This window comes from Salmo trutta, chromosome 6, assembly GCF_901001165.1.
Source record: "Salmo trutta chromosome 6, fSalTru1.1, whole genome shotgun sequence".
Classification (NCBI taxonomy): domain Eukaryota; kingdom Metazoa; phylum Chordata; class Actinopteri; order Salmoniformes; family Salmonidae; genus Salmo; species Salmo trutta.
The window spans coordinates 23,445,496-23,465,345 of record NC_042962.1 but is presented as its reverse complement, the minus strand read 5'-3'; the positions used below and the strand labels follow the sequence as shown (position 1 = coordinate 23,465,345).

At 41.4% G+C, this 19,850-nt stretch overlaps 2 protein-coding genes across 6 annotated transcripts; both read left to right on the top strand.

Annotated features, from left to right (window-relative positions):
- Positions 1–307: 307 nt before the first annotated feature.
- Positions 308–8,964, top strand: LOC115195692 (uncharacterized). 5 transcript variants are annotated; one of them, XM_029755819.1, is made up of 16 exons: positions 308–404; positions 596–692; positions 1,250–1,404; positions 2,504–2,592; positions 2,709–2,776; positions 2,876–2,921; positions 3,167–3,219; positions 3,727–3,781; positions 4,156–4,290; positions 4,527–4,621; positions 4,713–4,761; positions 4,862–4,962; positions 5,248–5,334; positions 5,466–5,567; positions 5,819–5,938; positions 8,315–8,964. In XM_029755819.1, exons 2-16 carry the CDS (start codon positions 630–632, stop codon positions 8,363–8,365), a joined length of 1,269 nt encoding a protein of 422 aa, XP_029611679.1. In that variant the 5' UTR covers positions 308–404; positions 596–629; the 3' UTR covers positions 8,366–8,964. The 5 variants fall into 5 exon arrangements, with proteins under 5 accessions (XP_029611679.1, XP_029611682.1, XP_029611681.1 ...); XM_029755822.1 differs by lacking the exon at positions 308–404 and having other exon boundaries at positions 608–692; positions 1,250–1,324; XM_029755821.1 differs by lacking the exon at positions 308–404 and having other exon boundaries at positions 650–692; positions 1,255–1,404.
- A 1,162-nt stretch (positions 8,965–10,126) lies between these two features.
- On the top strand, positions 10,127–18,795 carry LOC115195691 (annexin A13). Its single transcript, XM_029755817.1, has 11 exons — positions 10,127–10,272; positions 11,304–11,379; positions 11,567–11,661; positions 12,265–12,435; positions 12,561–12,594; positions 13,861–13,940; positions 14,247–14,315; positions 14,401–14,502; positions 14,722–14,797; positions 15,057–15,169; positions 17,079–18,795. Exons 1-11 carry the CDS (start codon positions 10,258–10,260, stop codon positions 17,196–17,198), a joined length of 951 nt encoding a protein of 316 aa, XP_029611677.1. The 5' UTR covers positions 10,127–10,257; the 3' UTR covers positions 17,199–18,795.
- The last annotated feature ends 1,055 nt before the right edge of the window (positions 18,796–19,850 follow it).

The following is a 19,850-nucleotide window of genomic DNA, read 5'->3' as shown; positions in this document are numbered from 1 at the left end:
ACTTGCATCCTCGCTTCAAGAGCGTTGTTTAGTATACTATTACATTTTCGCACAACGACTTTGCTAGAACGGGTCCTCAACCTGAGGGAAATCAGTGGTTGTGCACTGACCCCTCGTGGATACAACCAGTAGGCTACTGTCACAGAAACGAGGAAAACATGAATGAAAGCAGTGCGCAGTTCAGGCCTACTTGATGAAGAAATCAGAGACGCGCGTTGTCATGGCATTCGGCATTTATGACGTAATGATAAAGTAGCAACGTTCTATATCAATTTAGCGCCATTCGCGACACCATCTTTGTCGCTTTCTCCCAAATTCCCATTTCTGATCGGGTTCTATCATCTGAGTCGTCTGCGGTCCAAAATTATTATTTTATGTGCGAGTGTTATATAAGATCAGTTCTTGTAAGTATTGACTGTATGAATTTAAATGATTTTATTTGAGTTGTTTTATCTACTGAAGAAGCTCTCAAATATGTTTATTATGACCACAGTCTGCCTGCATTTTGATTTATTCTCATAAATCAACGATATATCACCTTGATCAATGCTGTAGGCTACTGAATTACTTCTCATGACTTGGTTTGTTTCAAAAGTTGGCCTACATCAAATCTACCATCAAGGGAAAGTATGGAGACTCCGGAAAGTGACCAGTTCAGTTCTGCTCAGGAAATGCAGTGTCCATCAATTGTGGTGTGTATTTATTCCACATGCACGGGGATTGCGTACTGTAGGGCTGGCAATGGTTTCTATGCTTCCCTCGTTCATTCTGTAGGAAACCACTTGGAGTGATGTGTATGCCATTGCTCATGTTAAATCAGTGATCCCCCTAAATAAAGACTAAATAAAGTTCTGTAAGAAAGAATAGACCGACATCGTTCATTTCAGGAAATGAAGAGTTATTTCGATAGTCAAATCTATGACTTGAATTTGGTTGACAATAAAGGTATAATGTTAATGTTGTAAACCACAAGGTTCCATGGTTGAGATGTGTATAGGCTGTGGGGTCCTCCCTGGTCATCCCCTAGCCACACCAATAACCCTTGTTTAGAAACCGACTTGATTTTGCCATTTCGTTTGTGACTCATAGCCTGATCCTACAGCCTACATGTGAGTGCATTTTGGTTAGATTCTCTATGGCAACTGATTCATATGTGAATGCACATGATGCCTTACATGACATTTGTGCCCTCTTGTTGTTGTGTTAGTGCTGATTGACCATTAAAATGTTGTCTGTGCACTGGATGAAGGGCAGGCGAAGTGTGGAGATGAAAAGTGTCGCGGAGGAGTTCTTCTGTCTCACTGATGAGACGGACCAAGGGAGGGTGAGTGTGTCAACACGTGGAGCCAGTATGAGCAGCCACACTCCTGGACACGGCAAACGGAGTGAATCTGTGCTGCGCAGGTGAGTATTTCCCGTGTATTGGCATGCTAGTTAAGTATAGGTAGCAGCGTCCCGGACTGGTCTCGGAGTAGTAAGCGTGTCGAAAGAAATGGGGAAAAATACATTTTGATTGAACAGGGTTTTTGCCAGTGCCACGGTTTAGAGTACCCTATTTTGTTCAGTCGCTTTCCGGAAGTGCATGGAGGATGCTAAAGCATTTCTAATCACATACAACTCAAACTTTTATGAAAGCAAACTTGGCAAATTGTTACCGTTGTACTAAGTGCCATGAACAGTATTGTTCAGTCTCAATAATTTTCACATACACACCTAACTTGTATTAAAGCAATCGTGACGAAACATGAAGATCTGCCTTCAGGGTAACCTAATTGTCATCCCCTGATTTTGTAACGCGCTAGTATCAGACGGGTATCAGTGTAGGCAATTTTCCCGGGAAGCTCACTTCGTAAATTGGTCGTCAACGGCTTGTCAGCAAACTTGCAGCCAGGCACGCAACCCATGTCTGCCCCTGTGTTTAGAAATGGGGCATCGACAAGTTTAATAATGACATTGCGTACACTAGCCTATACAATTGCAATGAAATGGGATACATGTAAAATGTTCACAACATGACAGCATGTTAACATACGTGCATTTACATGCAATGCTTTTCCAGTGCCCGAGTTATTTAACGACACCACCATTCTGAGTGTCCCCAAACGTCCTCAAATTAATTTCGATGCGCATTCATACACAGTCATGTTTCCACAAATCTCAGCACTCGCTGACAGAAAGTCAGACCAATACATGTGCGCTTTCGACACACCCAGTCTCTGGCCGCCATATTGGGCTGCAGCTATCCCCTTTTCATGCTAGTACTTAGGGTGATTGGCCAACATAGGCCATGTACTGGTGCTTTCAAGACAACTGGGAACTCGGGAGAAACGATGTCATATCATGACGTCAGGGATCTTCAGGTCAGGAACTCAGAGCTCGAGAAAGCTCTGAGTTCCCTTGGATTGTTCAAAACTATTTTTGTCTTGAACGCTCGGGAAGTTAGAGAATTCCGAGTTCCCAGTTGTTTTGAACGCGGCATTACGAATCAAGAGACTTCTTTCAGGACTGTGACCTTGGATTATAATGATGGTGATGACTATGATGATACAGAGGGAATCGCTGAACATGCAACAAAACCAGAAGTCACAGAAGGTAATAATTATTTCACTCTGTACAATACAACTAGCATAACAGATAATAGGCAGTGGAAATAATGTATCAGTTATTGACACTTCTCTCAATTACAGTCTGTTTGCTTCTGTGTTTAGAATGGATGTCAGTCATGGGGGCAAAACTCCCAGAGTTACCAGTTCATAAAAAGGAGACCTCAAGAACGGTAAACAAGAACAAGGACCTCCCATGACGCAGACACAGAAATATAGAATTCATTGAACAATTGAAACGTATACATAAATAGAATTGATTTGAATTTCAGAAATGTGAGTCACCAAAAGAAAATATCGAGCTCCAAAGTGATAAAGGTACAGTGTACACTGTAGACATAATCAATGATGGTCTGTTACATCAACAACTACCTGTAATCTCTCATGCCAACTAAGAACTACCTAAGCAGACTGTTTTGTTTTCAGTCAAAGAAAGAACTAGCTTATGTCCTCAGAATGTTAGTCTGCAGTACTTGGCCTATAACTTTTACAATTTCAACTGCTCTCGTACAGTATACTGTAAATGTTGGCATTTGAAAAAGCATGACTTTTTATTTTATAAGGGATGAGTGTACCAGAAACGCAGACAAGGATGAAAGATCAGGCCAAGACACTGGTGAGTCACAACGTGCCAGAGGAGGCTGGTGGTAGGAGCTATAGGAGGACTGGCTTATTGTAATGACTGGAATGGAGTGAATGGAACAAACATGTGATTTACATATGTTTAATGTGTTTGATACGCTCCGTTTTTTCCCGTTGCAGCCATTTTAATGAGCCGTCCTCGTATAACTCCTCCCTCCAGCCTCCTCTGCAACGTACTGTCTGAATCAAGGACAAGTGCCCATAATTCCCACCCGTACGTCATTATACACTCTTTTCCCTTGTACTTTCTCTGAAATTTCAGCATGAATGTTGTATGAAATTTCAGCATGAATGTTGTATGTTATAATACGTTAAAAAACTTGCTCGTTACCTAAGGTTATGCCATACTTTCTGTTTCATGTTCTTGCTTGATGTAGATAGTACTTGGCTAGAGCCTGTAGTTGAGATTTCTCAAAGCCTACTGAAAGCCCTTGCTCTTAGGGCCGCTGTGGTTCACTGTGTTTACGCTATCTGCTTTCAGTTACCACTAAAGCCTTTCAGTGAGGGATATGAGGCTGCATTCCTCAGGGACAGAAGTGAGATCATTCAGTCATTATTATTTTTATTAGTCATTTAAACATTACTGTTACAAATGGAGGTATGCGTTATCATAAATCACATTGATGACATAACTTAGTTTCAAGAGATCTGAGTCACAAACAATATAATGATAAATGACACTAAGGGAGGTTGAAGATGGATCGTCCCCGCGCTGGTGTCGTTTAATCAGTATAATTACAAATAATCCTTGATCATAGATCATTTTTATGAAATATCTGCCTCCCATTGAGTCATCCCAGGATGTCTGTGCTTAGGTACGATCATGATGATGGAGTGTCTTAATGGAGGTTTCCTCTGTGAAGCCACCTGGTTTGTGTCATGGTCCTCTGTCACTTCCTGTGTTTTGCAGTGCGAAGGCTCTGCAGAAGATCAGGACCTCCTTTCTCGCTGTTCTCCCCTACGGAAAGCCTGGGGGACATACTGTACAGGAAAACCAAGCATGTGTTTGACTACACAGTCACGGACATGAAAGACAAAAAGCCTGGTGAGTCAGCCTGATAGTGGGATTTGGAAATAAAATGTATTGAACACTACAACAAAGAGACAGATAGGATAGCGTTTATTGGAAAGGCCTGGGGCCCTATTCAGTCATAATCGGTCACAGGCGTTCAGGATTAACACCAGAAAATATTTTTGTATATAAGTATAGTAGTATGATCTTTTTTTATTTCACATGCTTTGTACTATAGATTAAATTAGTCAAATGATGCCACATTTCAGATGTTTCAAGGTGTGGTTCCAATCTAAACCAATGTGTTAGACCAGCCCTTCTAGTACGGAAGGGCTTCGATGTATCCACATCTAGGTACAGCCAGGTGAGTAATATACTGTAACTGAGATGATGTTCACACACATACACACACACACAATGGTACAGTGGTAACCTGTATTTACCTTCTTTTTCAGAGAAGGGTACAATCAATTGATCAGATGACGGTGATCAGAAAAGATCATGGTAAGATCCTATACTAATTCCCTGTGTTTTAATGTACAAAGAAACACACTGGACATACCAATTGTAAACTGTAACTTTTGTGTTCTTGTTCCCACTTTAGTCGGTAGGCCTTTACTGATGCTGAAAGGCAATGCAAGTCTAACCAACAGTGATGGAAGCAACAACACGGATTCATTTGCTTATTCATCCAGACTCACAAAGGTATCAGAACCCTCTATTGATATTATGTTGGTATTGATATAGTAAGAATGTCATTAACGTTTTACAGTCCTGAATAAACTAAGCAACATTTATATAGTTGGCTTTTTGTTCACTGACATCATTGATAATGAGCCAGTAGTGGTACATGTACTAGCTTCAATTAAACACGGGAGGCCAGTGTTGCTCTACATTTGACTCAATCATCCAACATGCTAAGCTGATTCATATATGGAACACATAGGATAGACTCTGCCATAACACAATATATTGATATCTTTAATCTAGGGAAAACCATCAACCTCCTCTCAGCCAGGACCTGTCATCAGGATCCCACCAGTAGTAACCAGGAAGCATTCTGACATCATCAGAGAGGTAATCACTCTATAAACTGTTGTGCCCCCCAAAATAAGCTTTTGTCCATGTTAAAAGAGCAGATCATGCTAATTTAGCATTTTTTTTTTATGTTGAACCATACCCCATGACCAATATGCTGTAACTTATAGGAAAGAAAGAGGCACTACTACAAAGACCTGTGTCAGCAGGTGGAGGAGAAGAGACAACAAAAAGCGAGGGAGAGGAGAAGGATTACCACCGCCGAACAAACTGTGAGCCATCGCAAGCATAATTATTCTATTTTACCCATTCCTTCTATATAGAGATCGGACAGGAACTTGTCACCTTTTTTAGTCACATGATCCTCATTATACCCTGCCTCAAAGTAGTCCAATGGATCCTAAACCATTTTTTTCATGATTGTTTGGAATAATTATACACAAGAATGGTCACTGATAGTGATTGACTCAATTGGAAGGACGGACATTGACAGATTGCACTTCAATCGCCTTGTCATTGGCAGCACAATGAGACAATGCAGTTCTGCACCTGGGGGATGCCAGGGAGCGGAGCCCCAAACTACCACCTGGACTCTGTGAGAAGGAACAAGTTCAGTTCCACAGAAATTATACCCCAGGAACAGGTAACATATCAACATGACGTTTATGTTTAGTAGAGGAGACCAGGGAACAAAGTAAAAGTTTTAGGCTTTTGCTTAGTATGAAAATAATATGGGTTAGGATTAGAATTTTAGGTTAAGGATTTAATTGTAACAAATGTTACAATTAACCCCCATTACAACTCTAATCCGAGTCTTAATAATTATTGTCATCAACCTTACCAATCAAAATACCTATTTTTATTGATAAAAATGATACATGATTAGATACATGAGAAATGTTCTGCAGGTCAATAATCAAAAAAGAGAGCCAGCAAGAATATTTAGAATTCAACCAAATTTTTGGGGGGGTCAATAAAACAATTATTTATGGATTTAAGCAACATTTCCTAGGCAGGTACTGGAGATACACTAACCAAACATTAGCACATTGAATAACAGCTGTCTAAATTATTCCTAATGAGAGTTTTTTTAGTTACTTTGTGCCCGTGTTACTTTGTTCCCCGGTCTCCCCCACTACCATTCACTACATAGAAGCAGGTAACCTTTATTAACAGGTTTCAGGGCCCATATTCACAAGATGTCTGAGTTGGAGCACTGATCTAGAATCAGTTTTATTTTTTTTAATTTTTTTTCTTAGGGGAGAGTTTAGCCTTTTTACATAATTAATAAGATTATATGGACAAGGGGGATCTCATCCTAGACCAGCACTCTTACCTCAAGACCATTTGTGGATCCGAGATTCTATCCACTATACAGTGCATTCGGAAAGTATTCAGACTGCTTCACTTTTACAACATTTTCCTAGCCTTATTCTGAAATGAATTTAAAAAAAAAAATCCCCTCATCAATACGGTTTGACACAAAACCCATAATGACAAAGCAAAAACAGGTTTTGGGATTTTTTTGCAAATCTATTACATATACAAAACTGAATACCTTCTGAATGCACTGTATAACTGTGCCTTGTAAAGAATCCGTCAATTTAAGCAGCATCCGCCTGTCGGCCTTCCGCATATGTGGTGGAAGGTTGCCGAGCTACAGCGGTGTTTGTCAGACCATGAGACATCCCGAAAATCGGTCTTCTCGCGAAACGGTTTGGCCTACGGTTTGACCTTTCTATTCTATGGAAAAGGGAGACTCTCACGAACACGATGGTGACTCATCTGAAGTTGGTAACGCTGATGTGCCAACTTCTGTCTGTAGTGTCCGAACCATTTGAGCTACAAACTCATTTTAAATCACCACCTCAAAACAATTCCACAATTTCCCCCCTCCTCCTTAGACATTTAGAGGTTTAAAGAAGCCAGTGAAACGTGACACTTTGATTATAGATGATATAGCACCAGGAGTTACCCAGACTTAAAGCAAGTCTTGTTTGAGGTCATTTGAAAAAGAACAGGAGAACCGCAATAATTGAATAACCAACATTTCGACAGACAAGCTGTCGTCATCAGGGTATAATGACAAACACTGCGGGTCACTAGTTTATATAGTTTCAAGGGACACACAGGTGTCTGTAATCATGGCTGGGTGTGGCTTGATTTTATTGGTTAATTTACAGATATAAATAGAACATTTAAAAAGCATGAACGGATAACATACGATCATAGATACAATTTGGCTACATAAGCCTACAAACATTTACAATGAGTAGCAAAATCACAAGAATGGCTTCAGATCAAAGTCTACGTTGAGACCGACAGGAGCAAGGGTCTTTAAATGAAAGATCCAGGCAGCCTCTCGTTTTAACAATACATTTTCAAGGTCACCCCCCTCTCCTAGGGAAGGGGACTTGTTCGATGCCGATATAACGAAGGGATAAAATAGAGTGGTTTGCTTCCAAAAAAGTGGGCCGCAACTGGGTATGTAGAGTTTTTGTACCTAATGGTGCTTTTGAGATTCTTACTTATAATTCGCGCTTCATTTTACCCACATCATTTTTTACCACAAGGACCAGTTACAAGATAAATAAATGCCTTAGTGGAGTTCAGTACGTGATAACGCCTTTGATTGGGATCTGTTTCCCTGTTTGAGGGTGTTTTGAAGGATCTGCATTTGTAAGAGCCATTACACTTGTAGTTTCCATCGGGTTAAGGCGCAAATAGACGTTGTGCGGGGGTATTTTTGTATGTTAAATCAGTGTATCAAAACGATCTCTGAGATTTCTGCCTCGCGAGAATACAACCGAGGGAGGGTCCGAAAACACATTACAGATACAGTCATCAGATCTTAGAATGTGCCGATGTTTGTGAACGAGTCCCTTAATTTGTTCAGAGCGCTTTGAATAGCACGTTGTTTGAGGTCATAACATAGTCTGGATGCTGATTCATAGTGCCCATTAAACCCTGTTTTGGTGGATAGATTGACCTCTGAATGCTGTCTTTGTTCTCTCCTCAGCTCCGCTGTAAACGCTTCAGCGGGATCCCTTTTCATCTGCATGTCAAATGACGGCCATTTTATGGTCCCCCAGCCCGGACGATTGATGCTCAGCTCAGACAACTGATAAACCCATTAAACTAACGCAGTAGTAGACCAAACACTGCGCTCTGCTGACTTCTGTCCCATAGGTGGTAGATAAGTCATCGATTAGCTGGATTTCAGCACTCCTTGGCACTTGTATCTATTGGTTCATTTACTGTTTCAAACTCCCATGCGGGCATAACCACACTCAAAACAATTCTGGAACTTAGGTTTTACACATTCTGATGGTGTTCAAATCAGTTGTAATGGTAGCGATGCACATAAACAGTAAGATATATATATATATCATACACACACATAAATGCTACAGTGGTAATTGACAGATCGATAGCATGGTGAGATAATGAATAGAAACAGTGGCTCACTAAAGATAAGACTGTACACAAAAAAAGCTCCTAACTGGTCGCGAAAGCGATAAGATACTGACTGTCTGCCTACAGTCAAAGAATTCTTTTTTTTCATATTTTAACCATTTTATATGAGTCATTTTGTATGTATATTGAAGCCAGAGTTGTAGTGAAATAAAACTCTCCTGTCAGATTAAGAGACTGGGTGAAAAAAATTGATAAAGTCTCAATGTCATTGCTTTGTAGGTGAAGTGATGTGGAAATCTATCCTCTGATACTGACCTGATATTTGGGTTGAATGATTCACAAAGAAACAATGGGTAGTGTAACTATAGTATTTACAAAAAGCTTTTCAACATGAGGACCGATGCACAAACAAGCACTGATACAGTAAGCCGCTCTTCAGGTGGCCACTAACGTTTGTATATACAATGTACCACAATGATGACATAACATGCGACTATAGGTATTTTCTATCTGTATAAAATATAGCTGATTGGCCATTGTCTAATACATATTAAATGTATGTTCTAATGCCTTATTGTCACCTGCAAACTTCCTGTAAGGGTAATTAATTAAGGGAAAGTTGATAACATTGAATAGGCTGTTCCTGTTGGTGCTGTCGGGTTGGCTTGCACATTAACATCCAAAAGGTTGAGTCACTCTCTCTAATTGCACAGTTCTGTTGCTGTGGCATTGGGATATTTAATTGTCCCATTGTTTTTTTTTAGGCCAACTGGGTTTAACTTCAGTGGGGACAGCATTATTTTCCTCCAGTGGGTGGCTAATTAACATAGAGCCAATTCTAAAGTGCAGGGAAGAAGCTGGGATTAAACTGTAGGCTACCAGGTTTGTAATTTCAATGAACAGCAGCCTGCCTAATCAACATGAGAGGGGGCTGTGAAAAGGTGTCTAGTTGTCACTGTGATACTCTGGACATAAATCCTGATCTTACTGTTGTATTCGTTAGTGTGGGTGGACAGTGGGCACGCACAGACATCAATCATGTCAGCAGGTTGAATTTGATTCAAATCAGCATTTTCGTTGGAAAGTTTTAGTAGGTCTAGCTCTTAGACTACTTGATTTACTTGGGTATATTTTTAGTAATTATTGATAAATCCATATTTACTAGTATAGACAATTGGCGCACAAAGTTCATGTCTTTATTATTCTGAGTAGCATATGTATCAATGTAGTCTCTTGGAATCATCTTTGAGTATAACAGAGTTTAGAGAATAATAATGTTTTATAATATCCCCATAGTAATCGTAAATGTAGTTTTGTGTTCATAACATTTCAAATTTATGGATTAAGATCGTAGAGGCGCTTTTCGAGTCGCCATCTCCGATGTAAGTAAATGGTTAACTGAAGGAGGTGCTTTCAATTCCGTTACATTTCTGCGCGGTGACGTTGCACATTCGTTTCACTCGCCAGTCCTTCCACAACTACGGTAAAGAATCCGACTCTCGCCAGAAGCCCAAGACTCACAACAGCCGGACAAACATTTCGAAAATGGGCAACTGTCAAGTGAGTACCATGCTGGTTTTTTTTACGCACCAAACGTTGGCCTGTGCGCATGCTGAAATTGCGGCTAGAAATGCGAATGAAATGTTAACATTTAGGCCCCTACCCTATGGTCAGAAAAAAAAAATCTCGAAGATGTGGAAGAAAACGTAGTAAAATAAGGCATATCTATTGAAAAGTATAGGCATATAAAATACGTTGAATACATTTTTACAATTGCTGTGTAAATGTTTCATTGTAAGGGATATGGACATCTTCATCAAAACGATTATCCAAACGACATTCCACACTAATCTCAAATAAAATCTCGCGTAATTTGGTCAACTGCGTGCAGAATGTGGCCACGGAAGATTACACATTACCACAATTGAATGCGGGGTTATGGATCACTTTCTGAGATTGTTTTTTTTATTTTTATCCACATAGCCCTTGAAATGTCACACATGTGACGCATGTGACAGTGAGGCAGGGGAAACGCAGAGGAAGTGGCCACTCTGCGGAATTCGTCACAATCCCGTTAGATGAATGTAGGCCTAAACAGAGTGAATCCGAGAGGAAGGGTACGGGTGGGAGTAGGGGGATTAGTGTGTTTCCATTGTCCTCTCAATTTCGCCTATGGGGCGCTGCGCCCTTCTACTTTGTTTGGTTAATACATGGCAGCGGCCAAATTCCTGAGCCAGTGCATTTCTTGCCGTTGCATTCTCCCCCTCCCATGTCATGTTACATATAGGCTTACTGCAGTTTTATTACATATGTTAACAATTGATTCAACACTTTTTTATAAAGCTATTCAGATGTCCAATCATTTGTTGTTTTGAGGGGTGGCAGATATGATGACTCCTATGAAGAACTAGGCTAAGGGAAAGCAGAAATGACCGTTCTGTTGTAGTGTGTTACAATAGATTTGACCTACTAAGTGTGTATTTTTTTTAAATTCCCAACACAACATTGAGATACACTGTTGGTGGTTGTGTTGATATTAGCATTTTATTGTGTTGTTTATGTCATGAAAAAAAATATGCTGTTAATTTCAGCCCACTATCGTGCCATATGAGGAGTTTGATGTTATGGCTGATATAAAGGCCATACGCAAAGCCTGTAAAGGCTTGGGTAAGTTGCGATCTTTTTAGTTAATGTATAATTATGGCATTCCAGGGATGCTTCTGCTCAGTGAGTGAGAGATTGTTTGGAACGGTCTGTCAATGTGTGTTTACTTATAATTAACATATCTGTGCAAATGCTGTTTAAAGGTACAGTGTGGCACCAGTTTATTGATTGATTGTGTCCTTTTGTGCAGGCACTGATGAACAAGCCATCATTGACATACTGGCTAACCGCTGTGCAGCCCAGCGGATGGAAATTAAACAGGCCTATTTTGATAAATATGACGATGTGAGTACCACACGCATTTTATTAGAAGTAGAAGAATCTGACCATGGCACCGGTTCCAATCCAAGTGCCAATGCCGTTTAGCAAACTCCAGGCGGTGCTATGGTCAAATGACATGGAAAATAAAGGTCTTTGGTCACACATACCAGTTGTGGGTTTGGTGTCAAAAAACAGATGCATATGCAGAAAAGAGCCTCATACCTACTGTAAAATATGGGGGTGGGGCTATTTTGCTTCCACTTGTCCTGAGGCCTATATTAAGGTCAAAGACATTTTGAAGTACAAGGACATTTTAGTCCAAAACCAGGTCGCTACCAGGAGGCTGAAACTTTGCTGCAATTGGATCTTCCAGCAAGACAACCACCCCAAGCACACATCAAAATCCACAAAGAAATTGTTAATTGACCACAAAATCAACATTTTGCCTTAGTCTTGGACTTGAACCCCATTGAAAACCTGTGGTTTGAATTGAAGAGGGCAGTCCATAAGCGCAGATGAAGGATATCAAGGATCTGGAAAGATTCTGTATGAAAGAATGGTCAGAGATCCCCCTCCCCCCCAATGTGTTCTACAATCTCTCTTGCTTTCTCTCTTTCTCTGGAGAAGGAGTTGGTGGATGTGCTGAAGAGTGAGCTGGGGGGGAACTTTGAGAATGCCGTCCTGGCCATGCTGGACCCTCCAGTCGTCTATGCAGTGAAGGAGCTCAGGAGGGCCATGAAGGGAGCAGGCACTGATGAGGACACTCTGGTGGAGATTCTGTGCACCGCCACAAACGCTGTACGTTTCAGTCTCATTCTGAATAGAATCCTATAAGTCATGGGAAACAGAAAATGCTGTTCAAGATTTAAAAACATAACGGTCTGCTTAAGATGATTTATTTTTCTCTCTTTCTTTTCCAACAGGATATTCACATGTTCAAGGAATGCTACTTTCAGGGTAAGTATCAATTTCATCCTCACACTGCACCTTAAAGCTGGCATCCTTAATGGTGAAACAGCCAAATCGAGCCAGTATCAATGCTACCCCTCACTCAATCAAGTTGTCTTTTTACATCATTATTTCTAACAGAATTACTTACCAGGGTTGTGAACGCAGGAGGACATTCATTGGGCTCCAGTAAATAGTTGGCGTAACTTGAGACACCCATGAGGCTTTGCAGGCATACAGGTCACATTATCAAAATCTAGAACAGTGACTAAAGTTCTAAAGCAGACGGTACCAGCTGTACTAGGCGGTGATACAGGGTGCTCTCAATGATGCATCTGTAGACGTTTTGTGAGGCCAAGCTGTCTGTGTGAATGGACCCTTTTAGGTTGCCAGTGGCGTGCACAGAGGAACTTGAAGCTTTTGAACCTCTCTACTGTGGCCACGTCTAAGTGGATGGGGGCGTGCTCTCACTTTTGTCTCCAGTAGTCCACTATCAGCTCCTTCGTTTTTGTTGAGGGAGAGGTTATTTTCCTGGCACCACTCCGTCGGGGCTCTCCCCTCCTCCCTGTAGGCTGTCTCTTCATTGTCGGTAATCAGGCCTACCACTGTTGTTGTCAGCAAAATTTGATGATTGAGTTGGAGACGTGCGTAGCCACACAGTCATGGGAGTACAGGAGTGGGCTGAGCACGAACCCCTGCGGGGTCCCCGTGTTGAGGATCAGCGTGGCAGAGGTGTTGTTGCTTACCATAACCACTTGGGGTCGGCCCGTCAGGAAGTCCAGGACCTAGTTGCACAGGGAGGGTTTCAGTCCCAGGGTACCTAGCTTGGTGATGCGCTTTGAGGGCACTATGGTGTTGAAGGCAGAGCTGTAGTTCATGAACAGCATTCGCGAACGCTGCCATCTATCCAGGTTTTTGGGTTTGGATACGTTCTAATTGAATCGGGGACGTTCTGTTTCCATTCTGCCCATCCTGTTTTCTGTGCTGCTGATTCACTTTTGATTAGGGTTGAGATTTTTTTTTTTAAAGCCTTTTTTTTATGACACCCATAATAACAAGATGTTTTTTTAACCACAATCCTGAATCAGAAGTGAATCAGCAGTACAGAAAACCACAACGGGTTGGGAAGAATCTTAACAGAATGACACCCGCTTTCCACAATGGCTGAAATAGAATAATGACATCAGCAGTTATAAATAACAAGGGAACTCCCATTCCTCTGCCCTTAATCTCATATTATGTCTGTCTGTCTGTGTCTGTCTGTGACTTCTCTAGTGCATGAACGGGACCTGGAATCAGATGTCGAAGGGGACACTAGTGGAGATGTGAGAAACCTGCTCACTGCTCTTTTACAGGTAAGTGGCCCCATGATTTCACGCTTGGACTCTTGCCATGTAACACAATTCGATTTCTTTGGACTGAAATCGAGCTCCCTCTGCCTGGCCTCTCTCTTAACCCTAAGTCTCTCTCTCTCGGTCTCTCTTTCTGTCTCACTCTCTCACACACACACACACACACACACACACTGGCTCTTTGGCAGTCTGCCTGCTTTTCCGATTTCCTTTCATTAGTAAAATGGAGGCCAGATACAATATCCTGAGCCGGACAGAAAGGCTACATTTCATCTCACCACAGAAGTCAGTGAAAGCTTTCTGTTCTAGGGCACCAGAGATGAGAGTTACAATGTGGATGAGGGTCTGGCTGAAGCAGATGCCACCGCCCTGTTTGAGGTATGGCACGGAGAAGTACATTCAAGAAACAACAATATCAAGAAGTGGATTTACCTGTTTTATTTCAATCATATTTACTATTTAGGCTGGTGAGGGATGTTTTGGAACGGATGAATCCACTTTCAGCTTCGTCCTGGCCAACCGAAACTACCTTCAGCTACAGGCCACCTTCAAGGTGTATGAGCAGGTGGGTCCACTGTTAAGCAGCCTATGTCTGTTCACACAAGCTGAAATGAGTGCCTTGAATATTTATAGATCTAAATAATAATATATGGTTATACTTCAATGTGGTTTATTTAGAACCTGTTGGAAGTCTATTTAATTGGAAGCACATCAGATTCCTTTTGTTGTAGCTATCCTCTGTACTAGTGTTTGCTTATATTCATTCCCTCCCTGATTTCCCCAGCTCTCTGGAACAGAAATTCTGGATGCCATTGATAATGAGGTCTCTGGGACACTGAAGGACTGCTTCATCACACTTGGTATGTGCTTGTGTGTGTTTGTATGTGGGTGCAGAGATCATCTGAGGCCAGAGACACCGAAGGGATGCATGTGACTTGAGTAAAGTGGGTATTACTCAGTATTTAGTTGGTTGTGTGGATGGCTGTTCAGAATTTCCTCTAGCTAGCCTGCGTTTGTTCAAAATGTGAAATGGTGTTTTACAATACAGGCCTATAAACCAGTAACGAATTAGAAGTAACTGACACTATATTTGAATGCCTTTTGATTTTCTATTTTCAGTGAGGGTTGCTAAAAACCCTCAGCTGTATTTCGCCCGGCGACTGAATGAAGCCATGAAAGGAGCAGGCACTGATGAGGACACCCTCATCCGCATCCTTGTATGCCGCTCTGAGGTACAGTAACATATGGATCCAAACTCTCTGACAGAACCTTAGCATGGTTCTTGGTTCTATCAGACACCAAATAATTTGTGACCACTGATTACATTGTGATTACATGCATCTATGTGATTTTTGAATACTTTCTGTTATGGACACGTGATCATTTCTCCATAGCACATTTATAAAACTGGGGGAGGCTATGCTATCAAGCAAGGCTATGCTAACTTTGTGGACTACCATGGCAACACTTGAAGGCATTATAAACTCAGCAAAAAAAGAAACGTCCTCTCACTGTCAACTGCGTTTATTTTCAGCAAACTAACATGTGTAAGTATTTGTATGAACATAACAAAATGAGACATAAACTGAAGAAATTCCACAGACATGTGACTAACAGGAATGGAATAATGTATCCCTGAACAAAGGGGGGGTCAAAATCAAAAGTAACAGTCAGTATCTGGTGTGGCCACCAGCTGCATTAAGTACTGCAGTGCATCTCCTCCTCATGGACTGCACCAGATTTGCCAGTTCTTCCTGTGAGATGTTACCCCACTCTTCCACCAAGGCACCTGCAAGTTCCCGGACATTTCTGGGGGGAATGGCCCTAGCCCTTACCCTCCGATCCAACAGGTCCCAGACGTGCTCAATGGGATTGAGATCCGGGCTCTTCGCTGCCCATGGCAGAACACTGACATTCCTGTCTTGCAGGAAATCACGCACAGGACGAGCAGTACGGCTGGTGGCATTGTCATGCTGGAGGGTCATGTCAGGATGAGCCTGCAGGAAAGGTACCACATGAGGGAGGAGGATGTCTTCCCTGTAACGCACAGCATTGAGATTGCCTGCAATGACAACAAGCTCAGTCCGATGATGCTGTGACACACCACCCCAGACCATGATGGACCCTCCACCTCCAAATCGATCCCGCTCCAGAGTACAGCCCTCGGTGTAACGCTTATTCCTTTGTCAATAAATGTGACTCCGACCATCACACTTGGTGAGACAAAACCATGACTCGTTAGTAAAGAGCACTTTTTGCCAGTCCTGTCTGGTCCAGCGACGGTGGGTTTGTGCCCATAGGCGACGTTGTTGCCAATGATGTCTGGTGAGGACCTGCCTTACAACAGGCCTACAAGCCCTCAGTCCAGCCTCTCTCAGCCTATTGTGGACAGTCTGAGCACTGATGGAGGGATTGTGCATTCCTGGTGTAACTCGTGCAGTTGTTGTTGCCATCCTATACCTATCCTGCAGGTGTGATGTTCGGATGTACCGATCCTGTGCAGTTGTTGTTGCCATTCTATACCTATCCTGCAGGTGTGATGTTCGGATGTACCGATCCTGTGCAGGTGTTACACATGGTCTGCCACTGCGAGGATGATCAGCTGTCCGTCCTGTCTCCCTGTAGCGCTGTCTTAGGCGTCTCACAGTACGAACATTGCAATTTATTGCCCTGGCCACATCTGCAGTCCTCGTGCCTCCTTGCAGCACGCCTAAGGCGCTTTCACGCAGATGAGCAGGGACCCTGGGCATCTTTCTTTTGGTGTTTTTCAGAGTCAGTAGAAAGGCCTCTTTAGTGTCCTAAGTTTTCATAACTGTGACCTTAATTGCCCACCGTCTGTAAGCTGTTAGTGTCTTAACGACCGTTCCACAGATGCATGTTCATAAATTGTTTGTTTCATTGAACAAGCATGGGAAACGGTGTTTAAACCCTTTACAATGAAGATCTGTGAAGTTAATTAGTAAAAATCCAAATATCTTTGAAAGACAGGGTCCTGAAAAAGGGACGTTTCCTTTTTTGCTGAGTTTACATGGCTCAGGAAATTGTGTAATCATTAAGAAAATGCCACTTTTAGACTACTTTACTTGGACTCTAAAAGCAGACAAATGTCAGCTAAAGAGATATGTGTATTCTGTTCAACAGTATGATCTGGAGACCATTAAAGACATGTACCTGGAGAAGTATGACATGTCCCTGAAGGATGCCATCAAATCTGAGTGTGGTGGGGACTTCAAACGTCTCCTGCTGGCTATCTGCCATTGAGAGAGAGAGAGGGAGAGAGGGAGAGTGGCGAGAGAGCAGAGTGCCTGAAAGGGACCGAGGGTGCTCCTGCTCACTCCTGGACAAACTAACGCTACTTACAATTGGTCCTACTGTCCTCAAACATGCGACATTCTCGGATAGGGCAGGGGGTGGAACTGGAGATAGCTCAAATCCAGCTGGTTCTGTTCTACTGATTTGGCATTGAAGTCTACGGGTCTCTACAAAAGTCTTCTCAATATGTGGCTGCTATATTTGATCTACTTATCTAAAGGTAGTTGGATGCTCATAACATACCATGTGGTGTGATTGGTTTTGATCGAGAGGAGTGCTAGGACTAGAGACTTACCTTAGACCAGCGATCCACAGTACCAGTGAAACTTAGTAGCCCTAGTCCTTGAAATTCTGTTTACTGTGTACAGTTGTGACTAGATCTGAAATTCCTAAATTCTCTTTTCTGCAGTTAAATTGAAGTTCAGTAGGATCAGTGCTTGGCAGGAAGGTCAGTCTGCACACAAGGGCATTTGTAGGAACTGTAACAGGGTGTAGCTGGAAGATTACGGTTATAGCATTTTATTGGACGTATCTGTCTTACACAGATGAGACCTATTCCATGGCGCACTGATCATATTTTTGAGCTTAACATTTAAAATAAACAAGCATTTTGTCCATGCTTAGTGAGACACCAATTGGATTTGATCTCTCCAGGTCCAGTATCTTCCACCCCAAACTCCATCTTCAGTATTAACAAGTGTTTATAAACTGTTAGCTAGCTAGTTATATGCAATCTGTCCATCTACCTTGAAGTTGTAATTTAAATGAAGGAGAAATGAAAGTGTCCTTATGAAGCAATGGTATTTTATATGACATGAATCAATGCACATTTAATTTTGATGTTATTTTTAAATTATCAACACTACCACTCCAAAGATAAGTACAGTGTAATTCTACTGTCTGATTTAATCTTCACAGTGTCAGTCAAAAACAATTATTTAATCAAAAAAAGTAACTATGCATTGACTTCATGCTTCAATATTTTGCAGGCAAGGGAAACTGCTCTGACAAATCTTCACACACCTCGTAAAATGTTTGTATTGCAAGACTAACACTAAAACTATTAACTGCATTAAGACTGCAGTATTATATATCATTCAAATGTGTTTAAAGATTTACTGTATACACAAGAAGGTATTTGAAAATATCTCGGAAGGTATTTGAGAAAAAGATTTAGACTTGTACCTATGACGTATCTAAACTCTTTGAATAGCATGGTCTGTAATGTTATGACCACTGTCACTTCTGTGTCCCATAATGGCAGCAGTATTTTTAACATTCCTATATTAGGAATTAGGCCATATTAGAAAGTCCTGTAATCTCAGCTGAATAACTTGAGATATTTGTAACAATTTATAATGCTGGCTAGGCTACTATGAATTCCATGCAAGAGAGGATAATGTCAACAGGGTTCAGACTGTGCACACCTGCCCTTATGGAAAGATATGGAATAGGGACCAATATTTGCCTCTGTATCAGCAAAATAATTAGTTTGGTAACAAATAAATACATGCAAATTACAGAATAAAATTGATGTTCTAAATTTATTTTTCAGTTTTTTTTTTGTGAACATGGGTCTGTTTATGGAATCACATTTTACTGTACCTATTCAATACGTTTATTGGCCTATATAAAGGCATACATAAATATCATTAGTGTAAAAGGGGAACTCTTACACTCACTGCAAAGTGCTCATGTTTCAAAGTTGAAGCTCATTTACTGCATTTCTACACAATTGCTAAACTGTAAAATGCTATTTGGAGCTTCATTCACCTCAGTCGACAGGGGACTAAACATTCTATAAACACGTCATACAGCATTTAGCTGCAACGCGCTAGCTCGGCACCAGTATTATAAACTATAGTTTAGTGCCCTGTAATTTTTATGGACAGGTGGGACACTTTTCGGCTAGGAATGAACCCAGCATTAAACGGCAGGAATTCACCCATCGGTTGATGCAATTTATAGACTGCACAGGGAAGACAACCTTAATGTTCAACCTTTTGTCCTTATAATACAGTTTGTTTCATGCTCTCTGTGATGAGTCTTTGGACGTGTTCCCCTCCTTAGATGTTGCATGCATCAACCAATGGTTACATGCCACCTCATCGACTGTTCTGTCAGAGACCAGATTGCTATATTGTGGGTTGTGTTCCTCTGCTCAGAGAAAGGACTGTATATGAATGGACAAAGCCATTGATCACGTGAAACCATTCATTCCTATGTGAAGACTGAAAAGCGCATTGAAGTCAAATGAAGTAGGTTAAGATGGCATCTCATGGAGACATAAAATGCTTAGTTTAAGATATTCATTGGAAGTGACGTTGCTGGTAAGCTCAGTGCTGCCCCCTCTCATTGAGTAACTCAAATTGAAGGCTGAATTGGATACTGCAGACTGCAATTAGAAACTATATTATCCATATATATTCTTATGGGTGCATTTAAAATATAATCGGTTCAAGGACATACATCTTGTGTTTCAGAAGTAATTATTGTTACCATGATTTTCTTCAATTTTGTGTTTATTTATGCGAAGACTGACCACAAAGATCGCCATTATTCCATTCACAATAATGGGGATCCTGTTTTCTGCTGACAATG

Excerpts from the sequence above, each read along its gene's own strand:
- LOC115195692 (XM_029755818.1), top strand. The coding sequence starts at position 2,253 with ATGCTAGTACTTAGGGTGATTGGCCAACATAGGCCATGTACTGGTGCT. Across the intron at positions 2,777-2,875 it reads AAAAGGAGACCTCAAGAACG|AAATGTGAGTCACCAAAAGA; the intron begins GTAAACAAGAAC and ends TTTGAATTTCAG. Across the intron at positions 5,568-5,818 it reads TTACCACCGCCGAACAAACT|CACAATGAGACAATGCAGTT; the intron begins GTGAGCCATCGC and ends TGTCATTGGCAG.
- LOC115195691 (XM_029755817.1), top strand. Across the intron at positions 11,662-12,264 it reads ATTTTGATAAATATGACGAT|GAGTTGGTGGATGTGCTGAA; the intron begins GTGAGTACCACA and ends TCTCTGGAGAAG. Across the intron at positions 14,316-14,400 it reads ATGCCACCGCCCTGTTTGAG|GCTGGTGAGGGATGTTTTGG; the intron begins GTATGGCACGGA and ends TTTACTATTTAG.